The sequence below is a fragment of the Anser anser genome, assembly GCF_964211835.1.
Source record: "Anser anser genome assembly, chromosome: 14".
NCBI classification, from domain to species: Eukaryota; Metazoa; Chordata; class Aves; order Anseriformes; family Anatidae; genus Anser; species Anser anser.
In genome coordinates, this window is record NC_139735.1 from 9,070,150 (window position 1) to 9,095,062 (window position 24,913).

The window sequence follows — 24,913 nt, forward strand, 5'->3', positions numbered from 1 at the left end:
CAGGATGTTGCTCTAGAGCTGGGTCACCGAGGGACAGGGCTGTGTCTCCAGCACAGGTCCCTCCCACGCTGGCCAGGCCCTGGTGCTCCACTCCCTGCTGCTGTTCTGCACCTCCTTCCCTTGCGGCCACCATTCCCATAAGTGTGCTTCAGCTTCCACATCCCCCAGCAGGAAAAGCTATTGTTGGATTAGGCAGGATTTTACCGGAATATATTTTGGGGAAAAAACTAACCAAATAATTAATAAAACCCACTTTAGTACATCTGGGAAATCCCTGACTTTTAAGTTTCACGGCATGTTCTGATGATCTGAGTGGACTACCGCCCTGTCCCATCCACCCACGGAGAGCAGCTCTCTGTGTCTGGGTCGGGATCTTTCTACAGATTTCGGTTAGGAAACAGCTCAGCACAAGTCCCACCTCCCCAGCGCAGGGTCTCCCAGCAGTGTCTGGACTCCACTGGGACTCCCCCGGCCCCTATCGAGCTGACCTGCTACGTGGTCTCCCACATCTGCCGCCTCCCTCCAGGCACACCTCCTCCACCCGAGGCTTTCTAGGAGCTCCCATTTGCCAAATCTTGCATCCCTGTTCCAGGAGTCCCAGACTTTCCCTGGCTTCTCTTACACTTTCCCAGCGTCCCAGCTCCAAGCATTGCCGTCACATTTAATAAACTGCTATTTAAACATGCGCAGGGGTGCCAGAAAACCTCTTCATTTCCTGACCCATTACTCATGCCACGGCTCTGCACAGCCCATTTGGGGCTCTCAGTCCCAGTCCATGAGTTTCTCCAACGTCTGCGTGCTCTTGGCAAGCCCCGGTGCTACCGGCAGCACAGCAGCGGTGGCTCAGCCACGGGCTCGGACGGCCCGGTCAGCATCCTGCACACAGCCTCTGGCTGCAGCCCATGGGGCTGACGGAGCTTCAGGAGGGCTTGGATCCTCCCGGCTCCCCGAGGGAAAATGGAGCACACCCAGCTCCCAGCTGGTGTAGCTTTCCTGCCCCCCAGGCAACAGGGACTTTGCACTGGGAGGGATCAGGGTGAGGGAGCTGGGGGGTCCTGACCCAATAGCCAGAGCCCTTTATTCCCACAAGGCACTTCACAGCCTGAGACTTCCAGACCAAAAAAATCCCTCCTAGAGCGCAGCCAAAGAACAGAAGAAGTCAATACCCTAGCGACTTCGGCTGAGGAGCATTCCTCAGCAGATTTCAATCTTGTTTTGCAGGAGGGTTCTCTCCGTAACATGCAGCAGCCGCTCTGCATCCCTGCTGAACTACAGCGCTGGCGCTCATCAGGAAAAGTCCGGAGCTCCAGCAGACCACCGGCTTATTAAAGATAGATCTGTGCTTGGAACTGCAGAGATAAACACATCAGAGGCGTTTTGCTGTGAGCACCAGGGCTGCCGGTGTCCCTCTTCGGCTGGGGTTGAGGCAGGGACGTTTTTGGCACTGGGGCATCGCAGCCTGGCTGGTGGAGGAGCCGGATCCAACTCCATACAGCCTGGGGAGCCCAGGGCCTCATCCTGCCCACAGTGAGCCACGTCAGTCCCCGGCTCTTTGCCAGGGGGCACGGAAGTGGTCAGCATTGCTCTCCCCAGCCACATGGAGCCATCGGGATGGCCAGGCTTGGCCAGAGAGCTCTGCTGCTAGCCCAGCCCTAGGGGAAGAGCTGAAAGGGGAAGTAGCTCCTTGCACAGCTGTCCCAGCAGTTAATATTTGCACAAGGCTTTGAAAGCCATAAAAGAAAGATATGAGAAGCAGGAAAGGCTGCCGCTGCCTGTTTGTCACTTGGCATGCCCCCCCGCGGCCCCCCCAGTGGCACATGCAGGGGACAGTTTCTGCCAGTTTGGTGCAGCCCCGAGGGCAGCACCCGGCTGGGAGCATCCCTGCTGCTGGCCACGCTCTTGGAGCCTGTCAGGCACTGGCACGGCAGCATGGGCTCCTCGTGCTGCCTTGAGTAAGTCTGCAGATTTCTGCCCCTTTTCCCTTCTCTCTTCCCCATGCAACCAGGGAGCCTGGGCACCTCTGACACCCCCCAGCCAGAGAGCCCTGCAGCCTCTGAAGCACCTCAGATGCCCAAGCTTCAGGCTTGGATGCTTTTGGGGGCTCACACCAAACACAAAAACAGTTCACAAAAACACCAAGACCCACGGCATCAGACCTCTAGCAGCAAGCAAGCTCCTGCCTGCAGCACGGGGCAGCTCGAGGGGCATCAGTGGGCACCCAGCCCCTTGCGCCTGGCACGGCTCAGGGGAGCCCCGCACACCGCACGCCCAGAGCACGGCTCCTTTCAGCATTTCAAATTTTGCCGGATGATAACCTCGACGTCTGAGTTCAAGGCTCTGATCCCACCCCCTTGTGATCTGACTCATGTTGCAGTCAGCGCGCTGCCTGGATATTGGTAGGCGAGGAGGAGGAGGGAGGGCAGCAGGCAGCCCCGGCTCGCACACGCGCTGCTCCCCGCGCAAACCGTGCCACGCACGCCGGGAGAAACTTGGGGCTCCCACCTGCTCCAGGGGCTGCGGGAAACCTGCACTGTTCCCAGGTAAAGCTTTGCTTGCTTCTTTTTCCTCCTGGTTGTTATGCTGGTGAATGGCTTTCTAGGTGAGAACTCGGAGGGGTCGGTGGGTCGGGGTGTGCCGGGCACCCCATGTGGGGCCGCTTGGCTCAGAGCGTGAGGGCGGTGTCACTCCTCACCTTCGTGCTGTCCCCTCACACTGCCCCGAGCAGAGGGCAGTTTGGGGACTTTTGCTGGTGGGGACCAACAAAACAAAAACTGTCGGGGCTAGAGAGGGGTCGTGGGTGCAGCATTCCCAGGGTGCAGAGGCAGTGCTCTGCCTGCCTCAGCACCTGCAGGAGTGAAGCATCTCGCCCCAGCAGCCTCCCCATGAGGTTTGCTCCTAAACCAACTTCTTGCACTTAAGCCAGTCTTAAGTGCTGGTTAAGACTGGTTCCCAGGCACAGGAGGGGGGGGGGGGTTGTCCCCGGGACCCCAACCCAGCCGTGGGTTCAGGGCAGCGGGCTGGATGTGGGATCTCTGCCGTGACTTGTGCAGCTAGAAGCGTGTCCAGGAGCCTGGCACCCTTGTTTTCAGTTTCACCTCTCTCCTGCAGTCACCACAGAGCAAACTTTTCAAGTGCTGCCTGCTCTCTGCCCATTTCCGCATAACCCTTGGTGCTTTCTACATTCAGAGGGCCCGAACACCCTCACCCACAGAGCCCCGGCCCTGCAGGGGAGCAGGGCAGAGGGCTGGCAACTGTGGTGGGGAGGGGGATCGTGCCCTGTCTCCCCGGCCCCTCTGCTCACACCGTAGGCAGCAAGTGCTGCTGTGCATCGGTCAGGTTTCAGGCTGGGACGGGGCAGAGAGAGCAAGAGGCAGCAGAGGGAACTGAGGAGCAGGGATAAAAGCGCTGGGGGTGCTGCCAGGTGGGACCCCCGTGTGTGTCCCCCAGCCCCAGGGGTGCAGAGGGGCTGCAAAGGGGCCCAGCCAAAGCCGAGGCTGTGGCTGCCGGCGTGTGCCTATCAGAGCGTGGGCGCATGGAGGGCAGGGGGAGATGGAGATAAGGGGGCCAGGGATGTTCCAGGGGCAAAACCACGGGTGTGGGCGTTGGGAGGAGCACAACCCTTCCAAAAGGGTGCTCGGACATAAACCAGAAACAACCCCACACCCTCAGTGAGCCCCCACAGGCAGCAGGGCAAGCTGGCTTCCGCGGCACCCTCACCTCGCCTTCGAGCCCCACTTCTGGGGAATTTGGGTCTCCTCCGTTTGTGGGACAGGCTCACGGCTCCAGCACAGGGTGGGAACAGCCCTTTGGCAGCTCCCAGCCCTGCCTGCTCCCCACGACCAAACCTCAAACATCCTCTTTAACCCAGCAGAATTCCCCCCCGCCCTGCCACGCAGCCCTGCCAGAAGCGCCTCTCAGTGTACCCAGATGTTTAATCTCTTGATTAAACACTTGAGCACCATTCTGGAAAAAGCCATGACGCCTTGCTGTGAGCTCCGTGGGGCCGGGGAATTTGCTTTGCTCCTAAGTGACTTGTGCCAGCGCCCTGCTCGGACGCACTCCGACACAGAAGGCAGGGACTTTTCGGGTCTGGGGACCTCGAAACACTCCCCAGAACAAGCTGCCATGCCCAGGCACTTGCCAAGCATTCCCTCCTGCCCATCTATCTGCTTTTAACCTAAGCTTTTAACAGATTTGCAACGAACCTTTTAAGGCAGAAGCAGAACCACATGAATGGAGAGCAGCAAACATATTACCGATGCCGTCCCATTAGCCTCACTGCAAAAGTGCACAAAGAGCTGGAACAAACAACGCCAAAGGAAGGGAAGCTGAGATGAATGGCAGGGGGAGCAGAAGAAGGGAAAGTACAAGAGAAATTTCCCATAGATAAATTGCAGCTTCCTCCCCGGAGGAGATAATTTATATTTTAAGTGCAGTGGGTCAGTCGTACACGGGCTTCTACACAGCGCAAAATGACCTTTCGGGCAGGAGACAGGAATTACTGCCAGAACTGTGAGAAGGTTAAATTGGCTAATGGGGAAGGTGGTAGGACGTTGCAACAGGAGGATCAGTACTGCTCTGGAGAAGGCTGTTAATAGAGTTCCTTAAACATTAGTCTAGAGATGAAATTTATTTAATGGTTATCCTTAGCGGTCTTGGCTCAGAAAATGGAAGTCCTTCAAGAAAATGCACTAGTGAGATGCTTGGGAGAACTTTTGAACCAGACAGGGGACTTGAAGTGCTACAGGAGAAGAACCAAAGGATCCAAAGATCAACAGAAACAAAACGGGCTGGCACAAGTTCATACAATTAGGGGCTAAGTAAAAATCACTGCTCTGAGCAGCCAAAATAGCACAGGAGAAGTACCAGGCTTTTAGGGAACCCCGGGATGTCTGCAGGAAAACGGCTGCAGCCTGGCCAGGTCTCGCAGCAGTGATAGCATCCATCAGAGCCCCAGCACCGCTGGGAAAGGCACTACAGGGACAACAAGCAGCGATGCCCTACTCCGCTCCCTCGCTGGCCGGAGGGAGACTTTTGTCCAAGAACACATCCAGGCCGTGGTAATGGGGGCAGTCAGGTAGGTGTAAAACCTGCCCGATGAGACAGGGCCGGCAGGGTGTGATTTATGCAGCCCATTGCTAGAAGGGCTGCCATGGGAAACAGCCGCTCTGGGCGTACTTCGGGGAGGACATAAATTCACCCTGCTGAAATACAACGGGAACTGAGGACCCGCGTGTTAGATGAAGCCGAGCAGACAGAGTGGCAGAGGGACGGTGCTGCAGGAGAGCACCCCGAGCTGGGCACTTCTCCCCAGGAGCTCTGCAGGTCTTCCACCCTCCTCCCCAGCTCAGGTTTTGCCTTTCGAGCACCGTGCCAGGACCCAGCCCGAGGTGCTGCATCCTGCATCCGCCCCATGAGTCCTGCCCCAGCCTGTGGAGGAGCAAAGGCTTCTGGCAGCTCCGCAGGGATGGGATGCTCCACCCCCCGTGGCTCAGCAGCTCCATATCACGCTCGGAAACGGTTCCTACTCCCTGCCCAAGAAAAATAAAGTGTCTGCTTCTCACCCCTAGCTAATCAGAGAAGCAATAAGAAACGAAACTGTCCATGACCCGGCCTGCAGGATCAGCAGAGCTGCCTGCACAGGGGGATTTGAAACACGGGGGAAGGAGCAGACCATGCCGTGAGGGTCTCGGGCAGCATAACCAGGCTCCCGGGCCCACAGCCGGGATGACCCCGGCCACCAGGAAAGCAGCAGAGCCCTTGCCCCACGGTGGGTGCTGAGCCACCAGCACAGCCCCAGCTGAGCCCCTGTGAGCCAGCAGCGGGAGTGGGCTGTTGGTGTGCAGTGGAGCAGCCACGCAGGAGGCTGTGATCCACCCACAGCGTTTTCCTAGCCTGCTACTCCCCCTATAATTTATCCTGCCATTTCCAGCACGTTAGGAGTAATGAAAAAACATCCTTTTCACTTGGAAATACCCTTCTCTGCGAACAACCTGTTCTCCTGGCTGCCATCAGCAAGCCGGCAGCGCTCGGCTCGTTCCCCGCTCCCTTTGTGCACGAACAAAGAGCTTTCCATGGAGAGAGCCCGCGCTGCAGCAGGAGGCGAGGAAACGCTCTGCACGCCGCCACCGCGGCTGAAAGCACCGCATCCAGCTCCCAGCGGGCTTCCCCCCAGCACCCAAATTCCCGGGACCCCCCGTCTGGCAACGGGCTTGCTCCACACAGCAGGAGGCATCCCACGGGCCGGTTCATCACTTCACACTCACTCCCAATTCCCTTCGGAGCAGCAGGGCTGCAGGTGTCACCTCCGATCCCCACGTGGCTCCCGGCAATCAGCACTTATTTACCCTGGCACTCACTCCCAGATGCTCCCTGCCTCGGCTCGCGTGCCTTTAACCTTGAGTCAAAGGCACACATCAATTGAAGAGCAGCCCAGCCCACTCCATGCCATTATCTTTTTCTTGACAAGTGAGTGTGTTATAATCTCACCTGTGGCCTCTCCCAGGACCTTCTTCTCTCCTGGAGTTTCTTCACTTTGCCCCATCTCTGCACCCTGCAGAGAACCAGCCCCTTCCTCCCCAGCCTGCTCCCAGCCCCTCTTGCTCATCCCTGCAGTGTTTTGGTTTTTCCTCTGAGCCCCTTCCCGACACGCTCGCTGCTTGCCATCAGCCAAGAGCTGGGAGCCCTGTGAACCTAGAGCGACAAGGTCCTGGAGAGCACCCTGACGGGTTGCTGAAAGCCCTTGTGCAGGTTAGAGGGGGTTGTTGTGTGGTTTCTGCCTTTGGAAAAAAAATAGCTTTTTGTTATTTATATCCAGGCAAAAAGTAATCATAAAATGCAAGTCTGCAAGGGCTGCTCCCCACTCTGAACCCCTGCCCCACAGCAGGAGCAGCTTCATGCAAGCACTCCCTGAAGCTCTTGGCTGTTTCAGCCGCCATCAGGGGCGGCCGATGGAGCTGGCAGAGCCCCCCCCAGCCAGCTCCTGCCGGGGTGTTGGATCACTCAGAGGGGCTCCCTGCTCCCCCTGGGACCCCAAACGGAGCAGAGCAGGGATCTGTGCTCCTGGCTGCTTGAGCCAGCGTGGCTGGTGACAGCAGGGACCAACACGTGGCACGGGACTGTTCAAAGCCCAGTTACAGGCACAGATCAGCTGTGGAGCTTCATAAATCATGCAGCAATGACTAATTTTACTAGATTGCATAATTGAAGCACACTGCTTTCTCAGGGAGACTCTTTCCTCTTTTCTTCCTGGCCCCCTGTTTATCACCAGCCCGTAGGGACTCATTTCCTCTGAAACCCCTGCACTTTGCTCACCATCACTACACGATGTGGGTGCCCCAGGGCTGGGCAGGGACCGGTGTCCCCAGCTGCTGAGGGACTCCCTGGTTCGGGTCTAAATGTGCTGGAGCGCCCAGGGAGGCAGAGATGCCCCAGTTCTGGAGGGGCTGGCGATGGGCAGCTCAAGGGACCATTGCCCTTACTTGGTGCTTTCTTTGCAGGTTGTCCTCAAGAAGCAGTGAAGCTCTGTCCCTGCAGAGCACCACCAGCCACCATCTCCAGCCCAAGCACACAATGAGGCAGGTGTGAGACCCCATGGGACCCAACCTCACCGAGGAGAGGTGAAGGGAGCAGCTGAGATCCACCAGTAGCTGCTGCAGGGGATCAGCTCCAGCACCAGATGAGCCAGCTCACACCAGCAAGTTGCAGGGCCATGGCTTTCCTAGACCATGACACTCCCAGCAGACAAGGCTGAACATGTGTAGATGACTGCAGTGTTCTCCAAGTCACTGCAGGCCCAAAATTGGTTTGCAAAAGGGCTCTAGGGCTGCCTGGTAGAGGCTCACTCAAAGCACCCACAGAGCCAGTGAGAGCAGGACCGCTCCATCCATGCGACTGCACCATGGATCCGTGTAGCAACGTCACAAGCCCTACAAAACCCATGAACTTCACCCTGCAGCTGCTGGTTGGCTCCTTCCTCACCATCCTCATCGTGTTCACCCTCTGCGGCAACATCGTCGTCTGCCTGGCCGTCACCCTCGACCGCCGGCTCCGCAGCCTGACCAACTGCATCATCGTCTCCTTGGCCATCACCGACCTGCTGCTGGCCCTCCTGGTGCTGCCCTTCTCCGCCTTCTACGAGCTCACCAGCGAGTGGCCCTTCGGCAGCACCCTGTGCAACATCTACTCCAGCCTGGACGTCATGCTGTGCACGGCCTCCATCCTCAACCTCTTCATGATCAGCCTGGACCGCTACTTCGCCGTCACCACCCCGCTGCGCTACAGGCAGGTGGTCACCCCTTCCCGGGTGGCCGTGGGCTTGGTCATTATTTGGACGGTTTCCTTGATGGTCTCCTTCCTACCCATCCACCTGGGCTGGAACACCAACGGGACGGCAGTGCAGAACACCACCCCCAACTGCACCAAGGAGTGCAATCTGGAGGTTAACTCTATCTACGGGCTGGTGGACGCCCTGCTCACCTTCTACATCCCCCTGGTCATCATGTGCGTCACCTACTACCGGATATTCAAGATAGCGAGGGAGCAAGCCAAGAGGATTAACCACACGTGGTGCTGCAGCAGCAACAACCCCATGCCACCCATGGTGAAGGAGCACAAAGCCACCGTGACGCTGGCGGTGGTGCTGGGCGCCTTTGTGGTGTGCTGGTTCCCCTATTTCACGGTGTTCACGTACCGAGGGGTGCGGGGGGACAGCAGTGTCAAAGGAGCGCCCATGTCCATCGTCCTCTGGCTGGGCTACGCCAACTCAGCACTGAACCCCATCCTCTATGGCACGCTCAACAGGGATTTTCGGGTGGCGTACCAGCACTTGCTGCACTGCTGGAGGACGGGGGGGCCCAGGAGCTCCCGCCTGCCACCCCTCCAGAAGGGGCGGCCCAGGGGCAGGAACTGCAGGCAGGGCCCCGACAAGCAGGAGGGGAAAAGCCTGAAGCTGGAGATGAGGAACGGGAAGGGGACCTTGCTGGATGACGGAGCCCTCCAGAGGTAAGAGCCTTCTCACCTGCAGCACCCTGGTGCTCAGTCTGTCCCCGGGAGGAGGGCAGGGGTAGGCACCTCATTGTCTAGACCTTCATTTAGCCTGCGAACCGTTAAGCACCGAGCTGGATGCCCCAGCAGCAGACCCTTGCCCAGGCACCCCTTGCTCTTTACAACCCAGCAGAAATTCAGCAGCACCAGTGGGGCCCTGCCTCCCTCTGTGCTGGCGGCACAGGTTCAGCTACACCAGGTGGCTGGGCACCACCGTGATCACAAAGCATCCCTGGCTTCTGTGGGTAATGGGGACAGTTTTACCATCAGAATTTGCTAACACAACACGAGGGTGTAGCTGTTATTTACAGCTGCTCCCAGAAGCTGGCCATGCCCTGCTTTTGGGGGCAGGCGGCTGGCACGGCCAGGGATACTCTGGAAATGTCGCTGCCTGTCACAGTGGGGACAAGGGGGTGTTGTCCCCAGGGCGCAAAGTGTCAGGGCACCTGTGGTCACGCTGCGAGTCCCTGCAGGAGCGGAGTTCTGGGTCCCCATCCGGGCTCTGCGGGTTCCCCTCTCGGCTCCAAAACACGCCCCAGCATCACGGCTCTGGGTCACCATCAGCAGCGAGCTCAGCCAACAGCAAGTTCCATTCCCATCTCTGGAAAGAAGCAAGAATAACCAAAATTAGGTTGGCAACAGTTTTAAGAATACAAACAACCACCCAAAACTGAAGCCAAAAAATTCCCCCAGCACCACCCCGAGCCCAGCCCTGGGGCACATCCTCGCAGGGGGCAGTCGGGGAGAAGACGGGCGCGATGTGGGTGTGCTCCGTGGCACCCATCCCCTGCCTGGGTGCCCACATCCCCAAGGGGTCAGCCCGCACCTCCTTCGCCCCCCAGAGCATAAGGAGAACAGAGACACGTGCAGTCTGCTGCCATGCAAGCTGCTGCTCCCAGGCTTTAATCTAACCTCTAGGCAGCACCTGATAATTCCCCGATAGCCCAGAAACTTTCCATCCTGCAGATAAGCTGTCCTTTCACTCCCTGTCCTCAACGTGCCCGCAGAAAAGCTGTGCTTGTGCACGTGCCCTTGGTTCCTTCCCCAAAACAGGCTCTGAAACCATGGGAAGGAGAACATGAGGAGGTGAGGCAGAGGACAGAGCCACCCGGGAGGCTCGTCCCCCATCACACTTCCCCTGCACGCCCAGACTTGGCTTGACCCGAGGTGGAAGGGTGGCTTGGGGCAGGGGAGGCTGCCCCAGGAGGCACAGCGGGATGGAAGAGGCGGAACAAATGCAAACTGCAACTCTTCTTCACTTTCCAAGTCAATAATAACGAGTGGAGAGGAACAACATTTAGCAAACACAGTTGCAAGTGTATATCAAAACATGCACCTGGCGTGGTAGCGGTGTTTCTGCAGACGTACCAAAAGGGCTGTGCTGTGTACACAAACAAAAGCGCAGCTCCCCAAACTGAGAGCTCGTGCACTGGGGCTCTGCGAGAGGAGGACCTTGGTAAGCCACAGAGAGACGAGACAGAAGAGTGCAGGGAAAGTAATTAGCAAGAGGAACAACCACCCGGGGGTTCATCCTGCCAGGACCCCATCCCACCAAGCGCAGGAGCACCTCGGAGGTCAGCAGAAGTGGTGCTGAGCAGCGAGGCCAGCCAGCACCACTGTGCTGAGAGCAGGTAACGGTGGAAGGAGACCTGCACTGCTCCTGCACAGCACCAGCTGGGGTTTTAGCTATTAACTGAGCATCTCTTGCAATGCAAAACACCAGCTGGTTCCTGCTCAGAAGTCATGGCCAGAAACCCAAGGGGACACCAGCAGACACCTCCAGCAGCCCAGACAGGGTTTGGGCAGCCCCTGCGAGGGCTGGATCAGGCCCCGCGACTTGCTCAGCAGTGCAGATTGGGCCCTTTCCTAACACTCAAGTAGATCTGAACGAGACCCACGAGAAAGAGTAGCTCCCATCCCCTTCCAGTGGGACAAGGAGATCTCTTTCCCATCTGGGCTTGCTCCCACGGGAGCAGGACTTCGAGGGAAGCGGGTGAGCGGCAGCCAGCACTGCAGCGGTGCTCACAAGCAAGACCCAGGCACTGCGGCAAAGGGTGGGGGGAGACCCAAGCACAGGGATGTTTCTTGACCTTTCTAAATCCAGAAAGCTCTTTCCCATACTACCCAGCATCACTGCTGTGGTTTCTGCTCACGATCAGATAAAAGGTAGCTCAAGGGCTGAATGATCGGTTACTGCTTTTACTTTCTCTATTGCTTTTACTCATCTGCCTGGAAGTGATGCACCAAGGGCTGCGTGGGGCCCTCCAGCCCGTTCCCCCAAAGCCAGCACCACCGACACCGGGTGCTCGTCCTGCTGCTGGCAGGCGGCCGGGGTCCACCAGGGCTTCCCAGTGGCCTCAGGAGCTCCCTGAGCAGCCAATTTCACCCCGAACTGGCTCCTCTTCTCTAGAGACATTAAGAGAAAAGGCCAACATGAATCATTTCACAGCCCCATAAGCCTCCCCAAATGAGAGCAGCGATCAGAACAGCCACATGTGGTTATTCAGGGCAGAGGATTTTGAAACGCTGCCCTTCGTAACAGTTCTTTCCTGTTATGAGGCACAAAGAAGAGACCAGCGAACAATAGTGGGAATCCTGCAGAAACGCAGGCGGTCTCAGGGGTATCAGGAACAGGGACGGGTCCAGCCCCATCACTTCCCTGGAAAACGAGAGGCCCCAGGCACACCGCAGCCACCGCGGCGCAGAAGTTTCTGTGGGTCAGGACCAGGTAGGAGGGAGCATACAGGGCTGCGAGGGAACACAGCTGCTTCCCACCATGCACTGACCAGGGAAGGAACTCACGTAAACCCAGTAAAGGAAAGCAGAGGAGCCAGTTCCATGGAAAAGGACCTGCCCCAGCCACCACGTCCTGCCCTGGGCTGCCATTTCCAGGGGCAGAGCAGGGCAGATGCCAGGCAGGCAGCGCCTGGTGGACGCATAGCAAAGCCAGGAGCCCGCAGGCTCATCCAGGCTGGCACCGACCCATCTGTTCTCCCTCTGTTCTTTATGTCTTCACGTGCAATTTCAACCTTTCCAGTGCCAAAGCTTTGCCGTGAGTCTCAGCCAGCCTGCTGCCCTCAGACACACGTCTCCCAGCCTCTGCTCCTGGCTGCCCTCCTCCAGCATCCTGCAAGGCTGAAAGGACAAAGCTGGACTGTCCTCAGGGAGAGACTCGACGGCAGAGGCAAGGACTACAGGGTGAGTACGGGGCTGGGAGTCCTGGAAGGGGCACCCGCTGCGTTCTCCCAGGACCAGCCATCCCATCCTGACGGCATGTGGGGCAGACAGGGGGGCCACCAGAGGCGCAGCCTCACTCCTGTGACCTCCAGCAGCATTTGCTCCCAAGCCCAGTGAAGGCCAGAGCTGTCCCCCCCTCATCCCCCAGCTTCCCTGGAGGCGTGGGGGCACAGAGCCATCCCGTAACGACCTCGGGATGCCAGCTCCCCTCGTCCCTGCAGGCTGCCAGGGAGCTGCCTCCGTGTGCTGCAGAGGCAGCTGCGCTCAGGCTGCAGGCTTCCAGCACGCTTCATTTTCACGCAAGCCTGCACCAGCACCACACGAATCACAGGCAGCTTTTGCAGGGACTCTCACCAGGCACCCGAGGCAGGGAGCTGATGCCAGGCATCGCCACTTTCCCCAGCAGTGCCAGGCTGGACGTGGTCATTCGCCACCACGCGTGGGGATGCCTCCGAGCTCCCCAGAGCCACTCGGTGCAGCCCGTCTCGGGAAGGACCAGGCAAGGACGCCCCGACCTTCACACTCTCCCTCAAACACTGCGTGCTGATAACATGGGTTCTCCTGTATTGACCGTGCCCTGGGGGCAAAAAATAAGTCACCTGCATGCTGCAGGCTGGGCGAGCACGTCTCTGCTGCGCTCCGAGAACTACTGACCCGAGCCAAGGTCATGCTGATGGCCCTGTGCATGGCTCCCCACTGGGGTGGGGGTCCCTGGGTGTGACGTGGGGGTGCCAGCACGGCTCAGCAGCAGGTCACAGCTCCCCGGGGTCACATCACCGCTGTCCCCAGCCCCTGCCCAAGGCAGGGAGCAGCGTGAGCCCTGAGCCACCGGGGGCGGAGGGGAAACCAATTCCTGTTTTACTGCTTCATGCCTTCCCTCCACGCCACACACACCTTCCGAATGACGTTCACTTTCCATGAGGCAGAGGCAAAACACCAGCTTCCCTCACGACATCACCAGCCCAATCAGCAGAGTGAAGCAATGTCAATCTAGGGAGAGGTTTGCAGATCTGAGGTCCTGGCGTGGCCACAGATTTCCTCTCTGTGACACGGGGGTGGAGACAGGAAATGTCACCCCGTGTTGGGGACCCATCGGAAAGGGTCTCCAGCAGGAGCCACGTGAAACCCCACAGCACCCACCTGCAAAGTCAGGGGGAGGCAGCACCCAGGAGCAGAGCACCGCTCACACCAGGACACCTTCAGGGTCACTTTGACCCAGTTATTTGCAGAGGTGACAATCCAGCCGCTGCCGGCTGGCCCACGCAGGGGGGAAGAGCAGGCAGAGAAAGCCACAAAGCAAAGCTCTGCTTCTCAGCAGGACGTCAGATGATGAGACCTGGGCAGCGTGAGCCTGCTGAGCCCTGCCCCACCAGCAGCACTCGGTGTACAGCCATGCTCCGCTGAGAGCATCCTCACCGCCGCATCCCTCCCAGCCGCACAGCGTGCTTAATGCAGCCTCCCTTAGGCTGGGGAGCAGGAAAATGGAACAAGGGAACCACCTGCACCCTGAAAATCCTTTGAACCCCCTTCCGTTCCCCTGCAGGATCCCTGCGCTGGCACGTGGCACTTGCTCCCTCCCCAAACACCGCCGAGGAGGTCTCTGCCTGCCACAGTTTCTTCCCGGGAGGACGGTGTGTTTGAAGAGCCACGAGAAGAGCTGCAGAAGAGCCTCTCCCTGCACCGGCAGGGCCACGACACCTCCGGCATGGAGCCCCCCCCCCCCCAGCAGGCGGTGGTGCCTGAGAACCAGCACGTGCCCCCAGCAGGGCTGGCATGGAGAGGGTCGGGCAGGGAGGGCAGAGAGTGGGGAAAAGGGGTTTTGGCCACAGCCTTGGTGCCATAAGGGCCACATCCACCCCTCAGAGGGGTAGGTGACGTGGCAGAAGGGCCACCGTGGTGGCTGCTGACAGCCAGGAGCACGGGACACCCAGACCCACAGCATCCTCGCGGGGGGGAAACTGGTGTCCCACCTCGGGGGGAGGTTTTGGCACTGTTGGGGCTGTCACCGCTCTCCCTGCCAGCTTCACACCCCCAGCCCCACCACAAGGAGAGGGGTCCCGGAGCCCCCTGCACCACGGGGAGCCGCCGAGCAGCCGGGCTCTGCGCTCCCCGATAGCTCAACACTAAGACTGCAAAGTCAGGATGTCTGCGACTGAGCCTGGGCAGAAATCAGCGATATAAAAACCTATTTAACTCGGAGGGAAAGCGACGTGGTTGATTTCTTCGGGCCAGAAGAGCCTCCCCACCCCCTGGACCCCCCCCGGCCCATCCATCCCCATCCCTCCGCTGGGCACACGCAGCACCGGGAGGGCAGCACCGGGGTGGGCAGCACCGGCCGGACGACCCCAGCTGGTCCTGGAGCCGGTGGGATGAGGGGGACGGAGGACCCCGGGCCCGGCCCGCCGGGGGCGGTGCTGCAGCTCCGGGGCCCCCCCTCCCCGGCCCGGGGACCGGACCCGGCGGCAGCGCAGGCTCGGAGCTCCCCCTGCTTGCGGCCGGGGGCAGCCCGGCCCCGCTCCCGGCCGGGCCCCGAGGCTTTCCCGAAGGGGTCCCAGGCCGGGACGAAGCCCCCCAGCCCCTCAGACCCCCAGCCCCCTCAGCCCGGCCGGGGATGCTCTACCTCGATCCCCCTGCGGACCAGCACCCACCTCTCACTTGCACCTCTGCAATTAGCGATGGCAACAAGCAAACGGCTTGCAGAGAGCAAGGAGGGCTCGGGGAAGGGCTGCAGCCCCCCAGCACTCAGCCCAGCCCGGCTCAGAGGGGTCCAGGGAGCGCTGAGCCCCACCAGAGTGGCGGCACCACGCAGGGAAAAACCTGCAGCAAGGTGACGGCCAAGCAGGCATTGTCCCCTCCCCGCTCCTCCCTGGGGACAGGGAGCTGTGACCCCCTTGGGAGAGCCAGGGGGGAGCATCCCCAGCAGGGGAGATGTCGGGGTGCCAGCAGAAAGCAGCCCAGCACGCAGAGGACTCACCTCCTGCAGGCACAGCAGCCAGGAGCAGGCCCCACAGCACCCCCACTTCACTCAGCCCAGGGAGGAAGGACTGGCAAACACACGCACCCAAACCCCTGCCACCTATGATAACAATTAGAGACTTATTTAATTGCGAAAATAATTGCAATTGAAGTGTTTAATTACCATACTAAGCAGGAAGAGCCGCTCCCGACTGTTTCGGTAGCACTCCCGATCCATCAAACGAGGTTTGGGGCTTGTTTGGGGTTGTTGGGTTTTGGTGTTTTTGTTGGTTTTTTTTATTTTTGATTATTAGATTGCAGCCCTGGGGGGATGAAGAGATTTGCTAATTAGGGTCCTGGAGAACAGCCACCGATTCGCAAACACTTTTTAATTTCAGTACTAACAAGGCTGGAAGGGGGGGAAATCCAAAATGCAGAACATCTGTGGCAGTGGCTGGCTGCGGTGCTGCTGCCCCAGTGCCTGGCACCGCTCGGTGCACGGACCGGCCCGATGCCGTGGGGATGGGCTAGAGCTGCGCCAGCACGGACAGGGTGAGGCTGATGCTCCAGGTCCCCGCATCCATCACCCATCTGATCCCATCCACTGCCGTGGCTTTACTGGTGCCAGCTCATCCTGGTCCTGGTGCCCTAAGGGGGCAGCAGCATCAGAAAACTTCTCCAGGTGGCACATGGTTTCATTCTCCCCTACACAGGTGACAAAAGGGAATTAAATTCTCTCTACAAGCAGCAATTCTGGGAGAAAAGGCTTAGGAAGCTGCTAAACAACACCTGCTTTCTCAAATAAGAACTACTGCCCTGCTAGCCAAGTGCACGGGAACACCTCCACCCCCTTGTCCCCCTGGGGACACAGGAGCCCACACTCACCTTGCTCCCACCACGTCCTTGCCACGGCCCTGGGCAGGGGCCAAACCCCACAGAGAGGAGTTGTGGGGAGGGGGAGGCACACGGGGGGCAGGAGCTGCTGCAGGGCTCTGCAGCGTCCCCCTCCCCACGGCGCCGCTGAGCAGCAGTGGCTGCCGCAGGCTGGAGGCAAAGGAGCGTTTTTATTTCTTTTCGATAAAAGAGAAACATCAGTAGAATAAGAAAAAAGCGTGTTGGCATTTTTTCAGGCTGCCGCGTGATTAAGCACAGAGGAGATGGAAAGGTGGCAAACAGCCCCAAGCAGCCAAAAGGATGAGAAACTTTGTTTTAGAAATCCCAAGGTTTGATTTTCTTCAATAAAATGCATTTAGAGGTCACTCACCCAGCAGTTTTGGTTCTGGGGTCTCAAGCCTCCAGAAGGGCTTTGGGGTCCATCCCCAAAGTGTCAAGAATGACACTTCCAAACCCAAACACCTTGAAGCCAAGGAGCGCTCCTCCCTTCCAGCCTGAAAGCGATGGGAAAGGAGGGAACCACTGGGGACCCCCCCGGGCTGACCCAAGCCGTTTTCTCCTGGCGTTTCCCTACTGGGTGTAAAATGCCACTGGTGGCTGTGCCAGTGGCACGGGGACAGGCTGAGCCCGGCCACCTCGGCTCCGTGGCCCCAGGAGCGTGGCCGTGGCACCGGGAGGGTGGCCGTGGCACTGGGGACGTGGCCGTGGGACCGGAGAGGGGACAAAGCCACTAGAGGGCACAAGCAGGACAGAGACGTGTCCCCACGCAGGGCATCGCCCACCCTCACAGGGCAGCGGTGCCAGCAGTCCCCAAACACCCCCCCCTCGTCACCCTCCCACCCAGAGCATCCCCCCAAAAACCCACCCTTGGCTCAGGCCCTGCTAGCCCCAGGGTTGCTGTCACACCGCCCTCCGGCCCGAGGCACGCGGGACTGATGCTGGTAATTAATTTCTCAGAGGGTGGATTTACAAGAAAGCTCTGGGGTGAATGTTCTTCTTCCCCCCCCCCCCCCAACTCATCCACTTCTCCCAGGGCTTTTAGCAAAACTGACACTGGAGAAGGAGGATGGAGCATCCCCGAGGAACGCCTGCAGCCGTGCCCTGCCCGGGGCTGGGTCCCTGTGCGGGTGCAGGCAGGGTGACACAAAGATGCTGCCCGTGGCTATGGGGTGGGTGGCATCGGTGGCTGTCCCCACCCCAGGGCAGGTGTCCTGCAGCAGCACGTGTGTCCTCTGTGCCACGGCTCCCTCCAGGCGCTGGCGCGAGGCCGGGCTGGATGCAAATCCCAAGCGAGAAGCCCCTGCAGACAGCACTATTATGCAGGGCTCTCGATCCTTTTTGCTTAATGGGAGGCATTTTTCTGTTTCATTTCCCCTACCCTCGGAGCTGAAACCGCCTTTCTGCAGCAAAACAAGCCAAGCCAAAGAAATCCTCCTCTCCTTCCAGCTCACAAAGTCCCCTCCCTCCACGGCAGCAGCAATGCCCAGCGCACAGGGCTCCCTTTCCCCAGGATACGTCACGCTGCAGAGGGACGAATGGTCCCCAGCCCACGTTTTTCCTGCTGGTACCACATCCCAGCCTACATTTGGGTCGTTTGTACTCATTCCTGGGCTCCGTGCATGGCCCCCATCCCACTGCCGTGGTCACCGTGTGGTTTTAGTAGGATTGGGGACCCCATAGCCCCCACAAACCCTGGCCAGGCAGCAGCCCCCTGCCCCAGGGAGCCAGCACAGGGATGTCTGTGAGCAGGAGGATGGGACTCATGTGGAAGATGGCAGCGAGGGCATGTGGGGACACCCCGGGGACAATAGGGACAGGCGTACCGACAGAGCTGCGGGGTTTTGTTCTCTCCATTTATAGATCTGCAAATAGCTCCACAAGCAGAGCGTCCCCTTGGCCCCCCTCCGCCCTTCCTTCCCCAGGGCTCTGTGCCTGCCTCGCTTGCTCGGCCTGTTTCAAGGTTGAGCTAAGCCCACCGTTTGTTATTGGGTAATTAAGCTCTTAATTAACGGGCTGGTTTCCCCTCAGAGCCCTGCCAGCATCTCTTGGCGCTCGGCTCAGACAGGGCGGGCAGGCTGCAGGAGCCCAAGCCGAAGGAGCCCCTGGGGCACTTCCAGGGAGCGAGGGGCAGGCAGGGATGAGACATCCTGACCGCGAGTGATGCTTACGTCTACAAACCCCGAGCCTAGAAAACATCCCAATTTATAAGCCTTAAACAAATAAAGATGTAAATAAATCGTTGTTTATACCCCTGCGACCTCAGCAGGTGCCCCTGCCCTGCCTGGGGAGTGAGCAGGGGAAGGAGGCAGCAGCACCGAGCCGGCCAGGACGTGGGATCAGCTCGTGGATCCTGCCCCCAGCCCCTGCCCGCCTCCAAAAACGCAGCGAGAGGCAGCCAAGTGCTCGTGCAGAGCCACCAGCCGCTGCAGGGGCTGCCCCGCAGCGCTCCGGGTGCTTGTGCCCTCATCGGGCATCGCTGCCCCCGGCTGTGCGGAACAGGGCATCCCCCTCACCCCAAAAAACACAGGGGGGCAGCGGGGCTGCGGGTGCACACCCGGCATCCCCGTCCCATGCGTGCGGAGGAGAGGCGAGTTTGGCTGAGCTGTGGGGAAGCTGACGGCGTTTCATTGAGGTTTTATCTCTGCAACTGGCAACGCGCTCCTCCAGGAGATTTAGTGGGAAGCTGCCCGCTCCCTGCCAAGAAGGCTGTTTTTTTCTACAGAAAGCACATTATGCATCAAAGTTGAAATTCAAATCCCTTTTCCTCCTCTCTCAGCATATATTTACGAGGCTCCAGATATTCCTTGGTGCATCTTTGTTTGCAGAGGGCCCTCCGCCTGCCCTCTGCCAGCGGTGCAGGAGCTCGGGAAAAGCTCCCGAGATCAGGCGCTGGGCGCACAGAGGCAGCTGAACTTCCCCTCCTTGTCATTCTCCCTCTCGGCTGAACTGTTGCTGGGCAAGCAAGGGGCCAGCGAGCCCGCTGCAGCCCCTGCTGCCTTCGTGTGCTGGCTGCCTTTTGCCTGTGCACAGCCCCAGAGCTGCTGAACCCCCCCACGGACACCCCCAGGGCTCTCCCCACCAGCGCTGCTCCTCTCCCGGGCCGCTTTGTGCTTCTTGTGCCTCCCCAAACCCTCCCAGCCCCGAAAACAGATGTGCTGTGTTTTTTTTTGCAGTTGCATCCTGGATGGGGTTGGCAGAAAACAGACCGTTTTTACCCAATAATACTCTGGTTTGCCTATTTTGGGGTGTTTTTCAAACACGGCCACACCAAGGGGGAATCACCCCGAGCCTGGAGCCTGCACTTGGGCAGGGGTCAGAAAGGAGAGGGGGGTGTAAGATGAGGGCACCCATGGGTTCCCAGCCCTCGCAGGCATGCTGCTGGCAGCCCGGGGGGCGTGGGGGGGGCTCCTTCCCCCCCAGCCTGTCTCGATGCGTCAGGACAGGCCCCGTGCCTGCAGTCACTGGAAAATCACGCTCCGTTTCCAAAAGGGAAAGCAAAGTGTAAATCTCTCTCCCAGACACACATTTGTTCCTCTGCAGCGAGAAAAGTGGTGAAAGCTTTAATTTCAGAGCTGGGAGAGAGAGAGAGAGAGAGAGAGACAATAATATATCAGCAGCACCCCGATCGCCGAGGAAGAAACCATCGATTGTGGGATTAGAGGGACGGCCGCCGGGACGTCTCCCTCCCTGCCTGTCACCCAGAAAAGCTGCAGGTTTCCCTGCCGACCCCACGGCTCTTACCTCACCGCTCTCCAGCTGTGGCTGGGGGAAATTCGGCCGCCTCCTCATCGCGGTGGCGATGACGATTATCTCACAAGTGTTTGCCCAGGAGCGTTGGGACCAGGAGGGGGGAGGCGGCTGGAGGGGGAGGCAGTGATTTCTCTCCCCCCCCCCCAAGCTGGGTTTGGCATTCAGCACGGGCCGGCCGCGGCGCTGAGCTCTCTCTCCCCTGAGGTTCCCTTCATAAGAGGGAGCAAATTCCACTATCTGTCGAGGGGAAAATTTGCATTTGAAATATCCTGCCTCCAAATGTCACCCGGTTTGATCCCCTAAGCTGAACAAATGCGGCGGAGCGGGGAGGGGGCCGGGGCTTGCCGCCGTGGACCGGCAGGGAGAAAGGAAAAGCCCAAGGTTAAAAGCATCCGTGGGTGTTTGATCCGGGCCAAGGTCGAGGATGCAAGTGAGCACAGCAGTGGTCTTCCTCCTCTTCCACCCTCGGTCAGGCAGGACCCGGGGGAACGGGTATCGGAGGCTCAGCCACCCAGGATTAGGGATTTGGTGTTCGAGATTTTATTTACACAATAAGACTTAAGCGATTGCTGCATGAAGTGTAGGTGGATTCTCTCCGATGCCTGCAGAGGGATTAGTGCCTATAAGGCAGCCAGAATGAGCTAAAAATTGGAGAGATCAAAGTGCGGGAAGAGGAATCCCACGTTCCCAGTGATGCTGAGGGGAAGGGAGCAGGATGCCAGTGGTCAAGCCTGAGAAGGTTGCAGCTGGCGGCCCAGGAAAGCTGGGGGAGAAGCATGAAGGGATCGTCCCTCACCCCTGCTCCCTGTCCAGCAGGACCCCCTGCTGCCAGGCACGGGGGAGTCTCAGGGTCCCCTGAGGCGGAGGTGACACCATAAGGGGGGGACACGCTCGCCTGGCCCTGTCCCCGCAGCCCCCAGCCCGCCGCCTCCTGCGCTGAGCCGCACAGCCGAGCCTTCTCCTCCTGACCTTATTAAAGCCGCCGGGCTGCATGGGCTGATTCGATTAAAACGGGGCACAAAGCACCGTCCCCGGCAGGCGAGCGGGATGGATGGATAAGGCGTGAAGTCCCCTTGCCCCCGGCGCCTCGTTAGCCGTGTCTGCGCGCCTGCACGCCGGGCACGGCAGCGTGCCACCTCCCTGCGGCCCCACCGAGCTCTGCTTGGGGGCTGGGGCAGCCACCGGGGTGCCCAACACGTCTGCCAGCTGTGGGCCACAGCCCACAACCCCGGGACAGCTCTGGGGACCTGTGAGCCCACACCCTGGAGAACCAGGCTCGGGGGGTCCTGGTGGCAGCATCTGCAGGTGGCAACATCTGCAGGCGGTTCCTTTTTGCTCTTCTGTACCTGCAGGGACCAAGTTTGCTTCATCGCTCGGGTTTCGAGTGCTCAGGCAGAGGCAGGGGGTGCGTGAACCCATCGGGCATCCCCAGTCCCCCCCTGCCTGAGCCTCTTCCACTCCCAGGCGCGGGACAGAAGTTTCACCCTCATCCCCTTCCTGAAATCCGCATGCAGTCAGGCGTTCCCTCCCCGCTAATGAGTCTGCAACGGTTTGGAGAAGGACTAATTCCTTCCCTCCTTAATGCATGGGAGCTTCTTACGCTAAATCTATACGGGCACAATTAGCATTATTCATATTCCATATGCTCCGCTCGCTGGTGATGAATATTAATCTGCTCCCCGCTCCCAGGCACCGGAGATAACGGCGCTGCACTGCGCCGCGGCGGCACAGACCGAAGGAGCGCTGCCGCAGGTGGAGGGAGTTTCCCTCCCGCATCAGGAAGGGGAGGCTCTGCAGCTTTTTGGGGGGGCTGCAGGGCTCCAGCCGTGGGCAGAGTGGGCTAACGCGGGGTGTTTGCTTTGCTCGTGCCGAGCCGGGACCCCCAGGGCCACCCCCGTGCCCCCAGCAGAGGTGGGAGCTGAGCAGGGAGGGGAGGCTGGTGCCACCCGGCACAGGCACGTTTTGGAGGCCTGGGGAGTTTCTGGGGATCCTGCCCCTCGCCGGCAGCTTGGAGGGGCTGGAGGGGAAAGGTCCCTGCTGCTGAGCCCTGAGCTCCCCGTGGGTCCTGCACAGAGCCAGGAACCCCTATGGGACAGGGCAGCATCAGGTTATAGGGTGTCCCCTCACCTCTGGTGGGTGCAGCCCCACAGCTGGTCCCTCTGCGGGCAAACCGGGATGCAGGCGCAGCCACCAGCCCGTGCACAAAGCCCAGCTCAGCCCCACGGCACGGATCCAGCCACACCAAACCTCCCCTCTGCCCCTGACCCAGGGCCGGCGGCACCAGCGCTCAGCCCCTTTAAATCCCTGCGCTCGCAGAACGCGCTGGGACGCCGTACGGGGAAAAATAAGGCAAAGAAATGATTTTCTTCTCGGCGGAAAGCTTGGAGAGCTGCCCGCTCCTCGGCAGCGCCTTGCCAGCCCTCCCACGCACCGCGCGGCGAAGGACTGCAGGGGCCAGCATGGGCTGGGGGGAGCGGGGGGCCGCGGGGGGCCCGTCCGTGCCGGGGGTCCCTTCCCTCCATCTGTCCCCTTCTCCGGGGCCATTCCCCATCCCTGCCATCCCTGCAGGGGCCCTGGGCCGAGACCTGCTCCCGAGAGAGCTCGCTGCTCTAAAAAAGCTAAAACTTACCCCAAATCCCTGCCGGACTTACCAGGCTGGGCCCACAAGGAGTTGCAAAGTGGGGCCAAAGAAATGCAGGGGCTGGGGGGTTGGGGGGGCAGGGAGAGAAGCCCCGAGCACCCCCCAAGGTCACTCTCCCCCTCCGCCTTCACGCCAGGATGGCTTTCTTCATTACTTACCCAAGCTGTAAATTGTCTAATTTGGAGCACACCATTTATCCCTGATGTGCACTTGAGCAGCCAGATTTTGTTTTCAGGTGTGTAATTAATTTTTTTTAATGTGATTTCTCTCCTAGGAAACCGCAAACACAGAGCTCTGGTTTTCGGGGCCAGGCTGCTGGGGTGAGCGGCGGGGCAGGGCGCGGGCAGGCGAGAGCAGAGGCCGGATCCTGCAGGGTGCGAGGGGCTGGGGCTCTGCACCCACTGCCTGGCTTTTTAAAGCTGCATCCTTCAGATCCTCACCACAGCAGGATGGAGAAGCCTTGCCCTCCTCTTTTTTGGGGCTCAGAGGGTTTTCCAAGCGCTGGCCACGCTGGATAACACCAGACTCCAGGCTCTGCAGGGGCAGGACCGTCTCTGCCCCGCTGCCACCCACCAGCACCCGGCCTCCCCCGTCACTGCCACGCACCCCTGGCAGCAGCGAGGGGAAGCAACAACCGCTCTCCCCGCTTCCGACTCAGTCTGCTGGGAATTACCATTTTTATTAAAATCTACCATGTCCTTGGCTGCGGGGAATGTGATTTGCTCCTGGAATGAGATTACGGAGCTTCCCGAGGAGCTGGTATCGGCCTCGGCGACTTCTGCCCTCGCGGCACGTCCCCATGCCCGGCTGCGTGCGGGTGCCGGTGGCACGGAGGGGACGGGGACACTGCTCCGAGCCCGAGCCGCTGTGTCCCTCTCTCGCGGATGGTTTTCTGGATGAAAGGAGGTGAAAATCCCTTCCTTTTGCTGGGCAGGGCCAGGCAGGGTGCTCTGCAGGGGCAGTGCGTCGGGGCTGGCTTTGTGCAGGTCCGGGGCATGAGTGCAGTCTGGGGGAGCAGGACTGGGGGGCAGAGCAGCCCCGAGGGTGCCCCCTCCGTGCAGAGGACACCTTGTGCTGCTGCTGGCACGTGTTCCCTCACCGTCCCACCGGCAGCAGCCGCCTGCAGAAAAAGGTCACTGCTGCATCCCCTGGGGATGAGGATGCCATGGGCCTGACACCTTGGGGGGGGTTCTGCTCATTCGTTTCCCTGCTGTGACTCCCCAGGAGTGGTCCCCAGGCCGTGGGAGGGGGCTGAGCACTCTGTGCCCACCCCATTTATTTCCCTTTGTGCTGGGGAACTGGCTCCCAAGGAGCTGCTTAGCATTCGGAGCAGGTGCCTGCGCTGTTTCAGGGCAAAAAACTCTCGAGTTTGGCTTCACAAACACATCGATCTTCTGTAGCCTGCCATAAAGGGTGGCATCTCCGCACCCACCTGCCAAAACCAGTTAACAGCAGAGGGTCCCAGCGCTGTAGGGCCAGGCTCGGCTCTCCCAAACCCCCGAACACTCGGCCACTTTCTCCCCAGCACCTTCTCCCACAAGGTTTGGACCGCGCCGAGCTCATCTGCCTAACGGGCAGAGCTGATTTATCTGCCTTCCCTCTCCTGATAAGGGCCTGGCTGCACGCTCGCCGGCCTGAGGAGATAATACTTAAATAGCTTCTTTTCTTACACTTCACGTGGGGATTATTACGCCTGTCTTGAGTCCCCCCTTGCTGCCAGCACGGGAAAAAATCCATCGCAGCGCACCGCCAGCGCGCAGGGCAGCGCCGCGGGCTGTCCCCTCCCACGTCCAGCCGTGGAGCTGAGCACCCCCTGCACCGCCCGCACAGCACCAACGCTGCCACCAAGGTGACCCCCCCGCCCCCCCCGCGGGAGCACGTTTCCTGCACTTTGCTCCAAAGTGTTTGCTTAGGAGCGGCTGCAGCTGCCCCAGAGCCCAGCTGCGTGCTGTGGAAAGGAGCCACGTCCCTGCCAGGGACTGGTGGTGGCCCCGCATCGCTGTCCCCATGGTCATGGCAGAGCCACCAGCTCCCCGATGCCCGACTGCCATGCTCCAGCCTGCAATTTTGGAGCTGACGGTCTGGTACAGATAAAGGCAAAGTGGGTGCCCCCCCCCCCGGACAGCACCTGGCCAGCTTCTCCTGCTAGGAGGAATGGCAAGGCTCCCCTTAGCAGGGTGAAGGCTGGGGAGAAAAACGACTATTGATCGCCCTGCGAGTTCAGCAGCGAGGCTCACACGGCCCGCGCCTGCGATCGATAGTGCTGGAGAGGTGCTGGGGCTCGCTGGGGGTTCTGCTTCTGCCTGGGGTGTGGGGATGACGCCCGCACCCTGGCAGCACCCAGCACAGCCCTGCAGGGTGCAGCCCCCACCATGCAGCCCCCCCCAGGCT

General features: G+C 60.0%; 1 protein-coding gene and 1 long non-coding RNA gene across 4 annotated transcripts in view; one reads left to right on the forward strand and one right to left on the reverse strand.

The window, feature by feature from the left end:
• The window catches only part of LOC310881307, a 30,386-nt gene extending 14,977 nt beyond the window's left edge, over positions 1-15,409 (reverse strand). The window contains exons 1-2 of one of the 2 annotated variants that reach the window (XR_014572305.1): positions 15,257-15,409; positions 9,492-9,646 (exon numbers count right to left, since the gene is read on the reverse strand). This is a non-coding gene — a long non-coding RNA (uncharacterized lncRNA). The remainder of the gene's footprint in view (positions 1-9,491; positions 9,647-15,256) is intronic. The other variant, XR_014572306.1, reaches the window with a different exon arrangement.
• HRH2 (histamine receptor H2) lies at positions 1,400-14,487 on the forward strand. Of its 2 annotated transcripts, XM_083798487.1 has the most exons (4): positions 1,400-2,540; positions 7,500-9,003; positions 12,083-12,243; positions 13,826-14,487. In XM_083798487.1, exons 2-3 carry the CDS (start codon positions 7,901-7,903, stop codon positions 12,099-12,101), a joined length of 1,122 nt encoding a protein of 373 aa, XP_083654613.1. In that variant the 5' UTR covers positions 1,400-2,540; positions 7,500-7,900; the 3' UTR covers positions 12,102-12,243; positions 13,826-14,487. The 2 variants fall into 2 exon arrangements, with proteins under 2 accessions (XP_083654613.1, XP_083654614.1); XM_083798488.1 differs by lacking the exon at positions 1,400-2,540 and having other exon boundaries at positions 2,565-9,003.
• Positions 15,410-24,913: the final 9,504 nt, after the last annotated feature.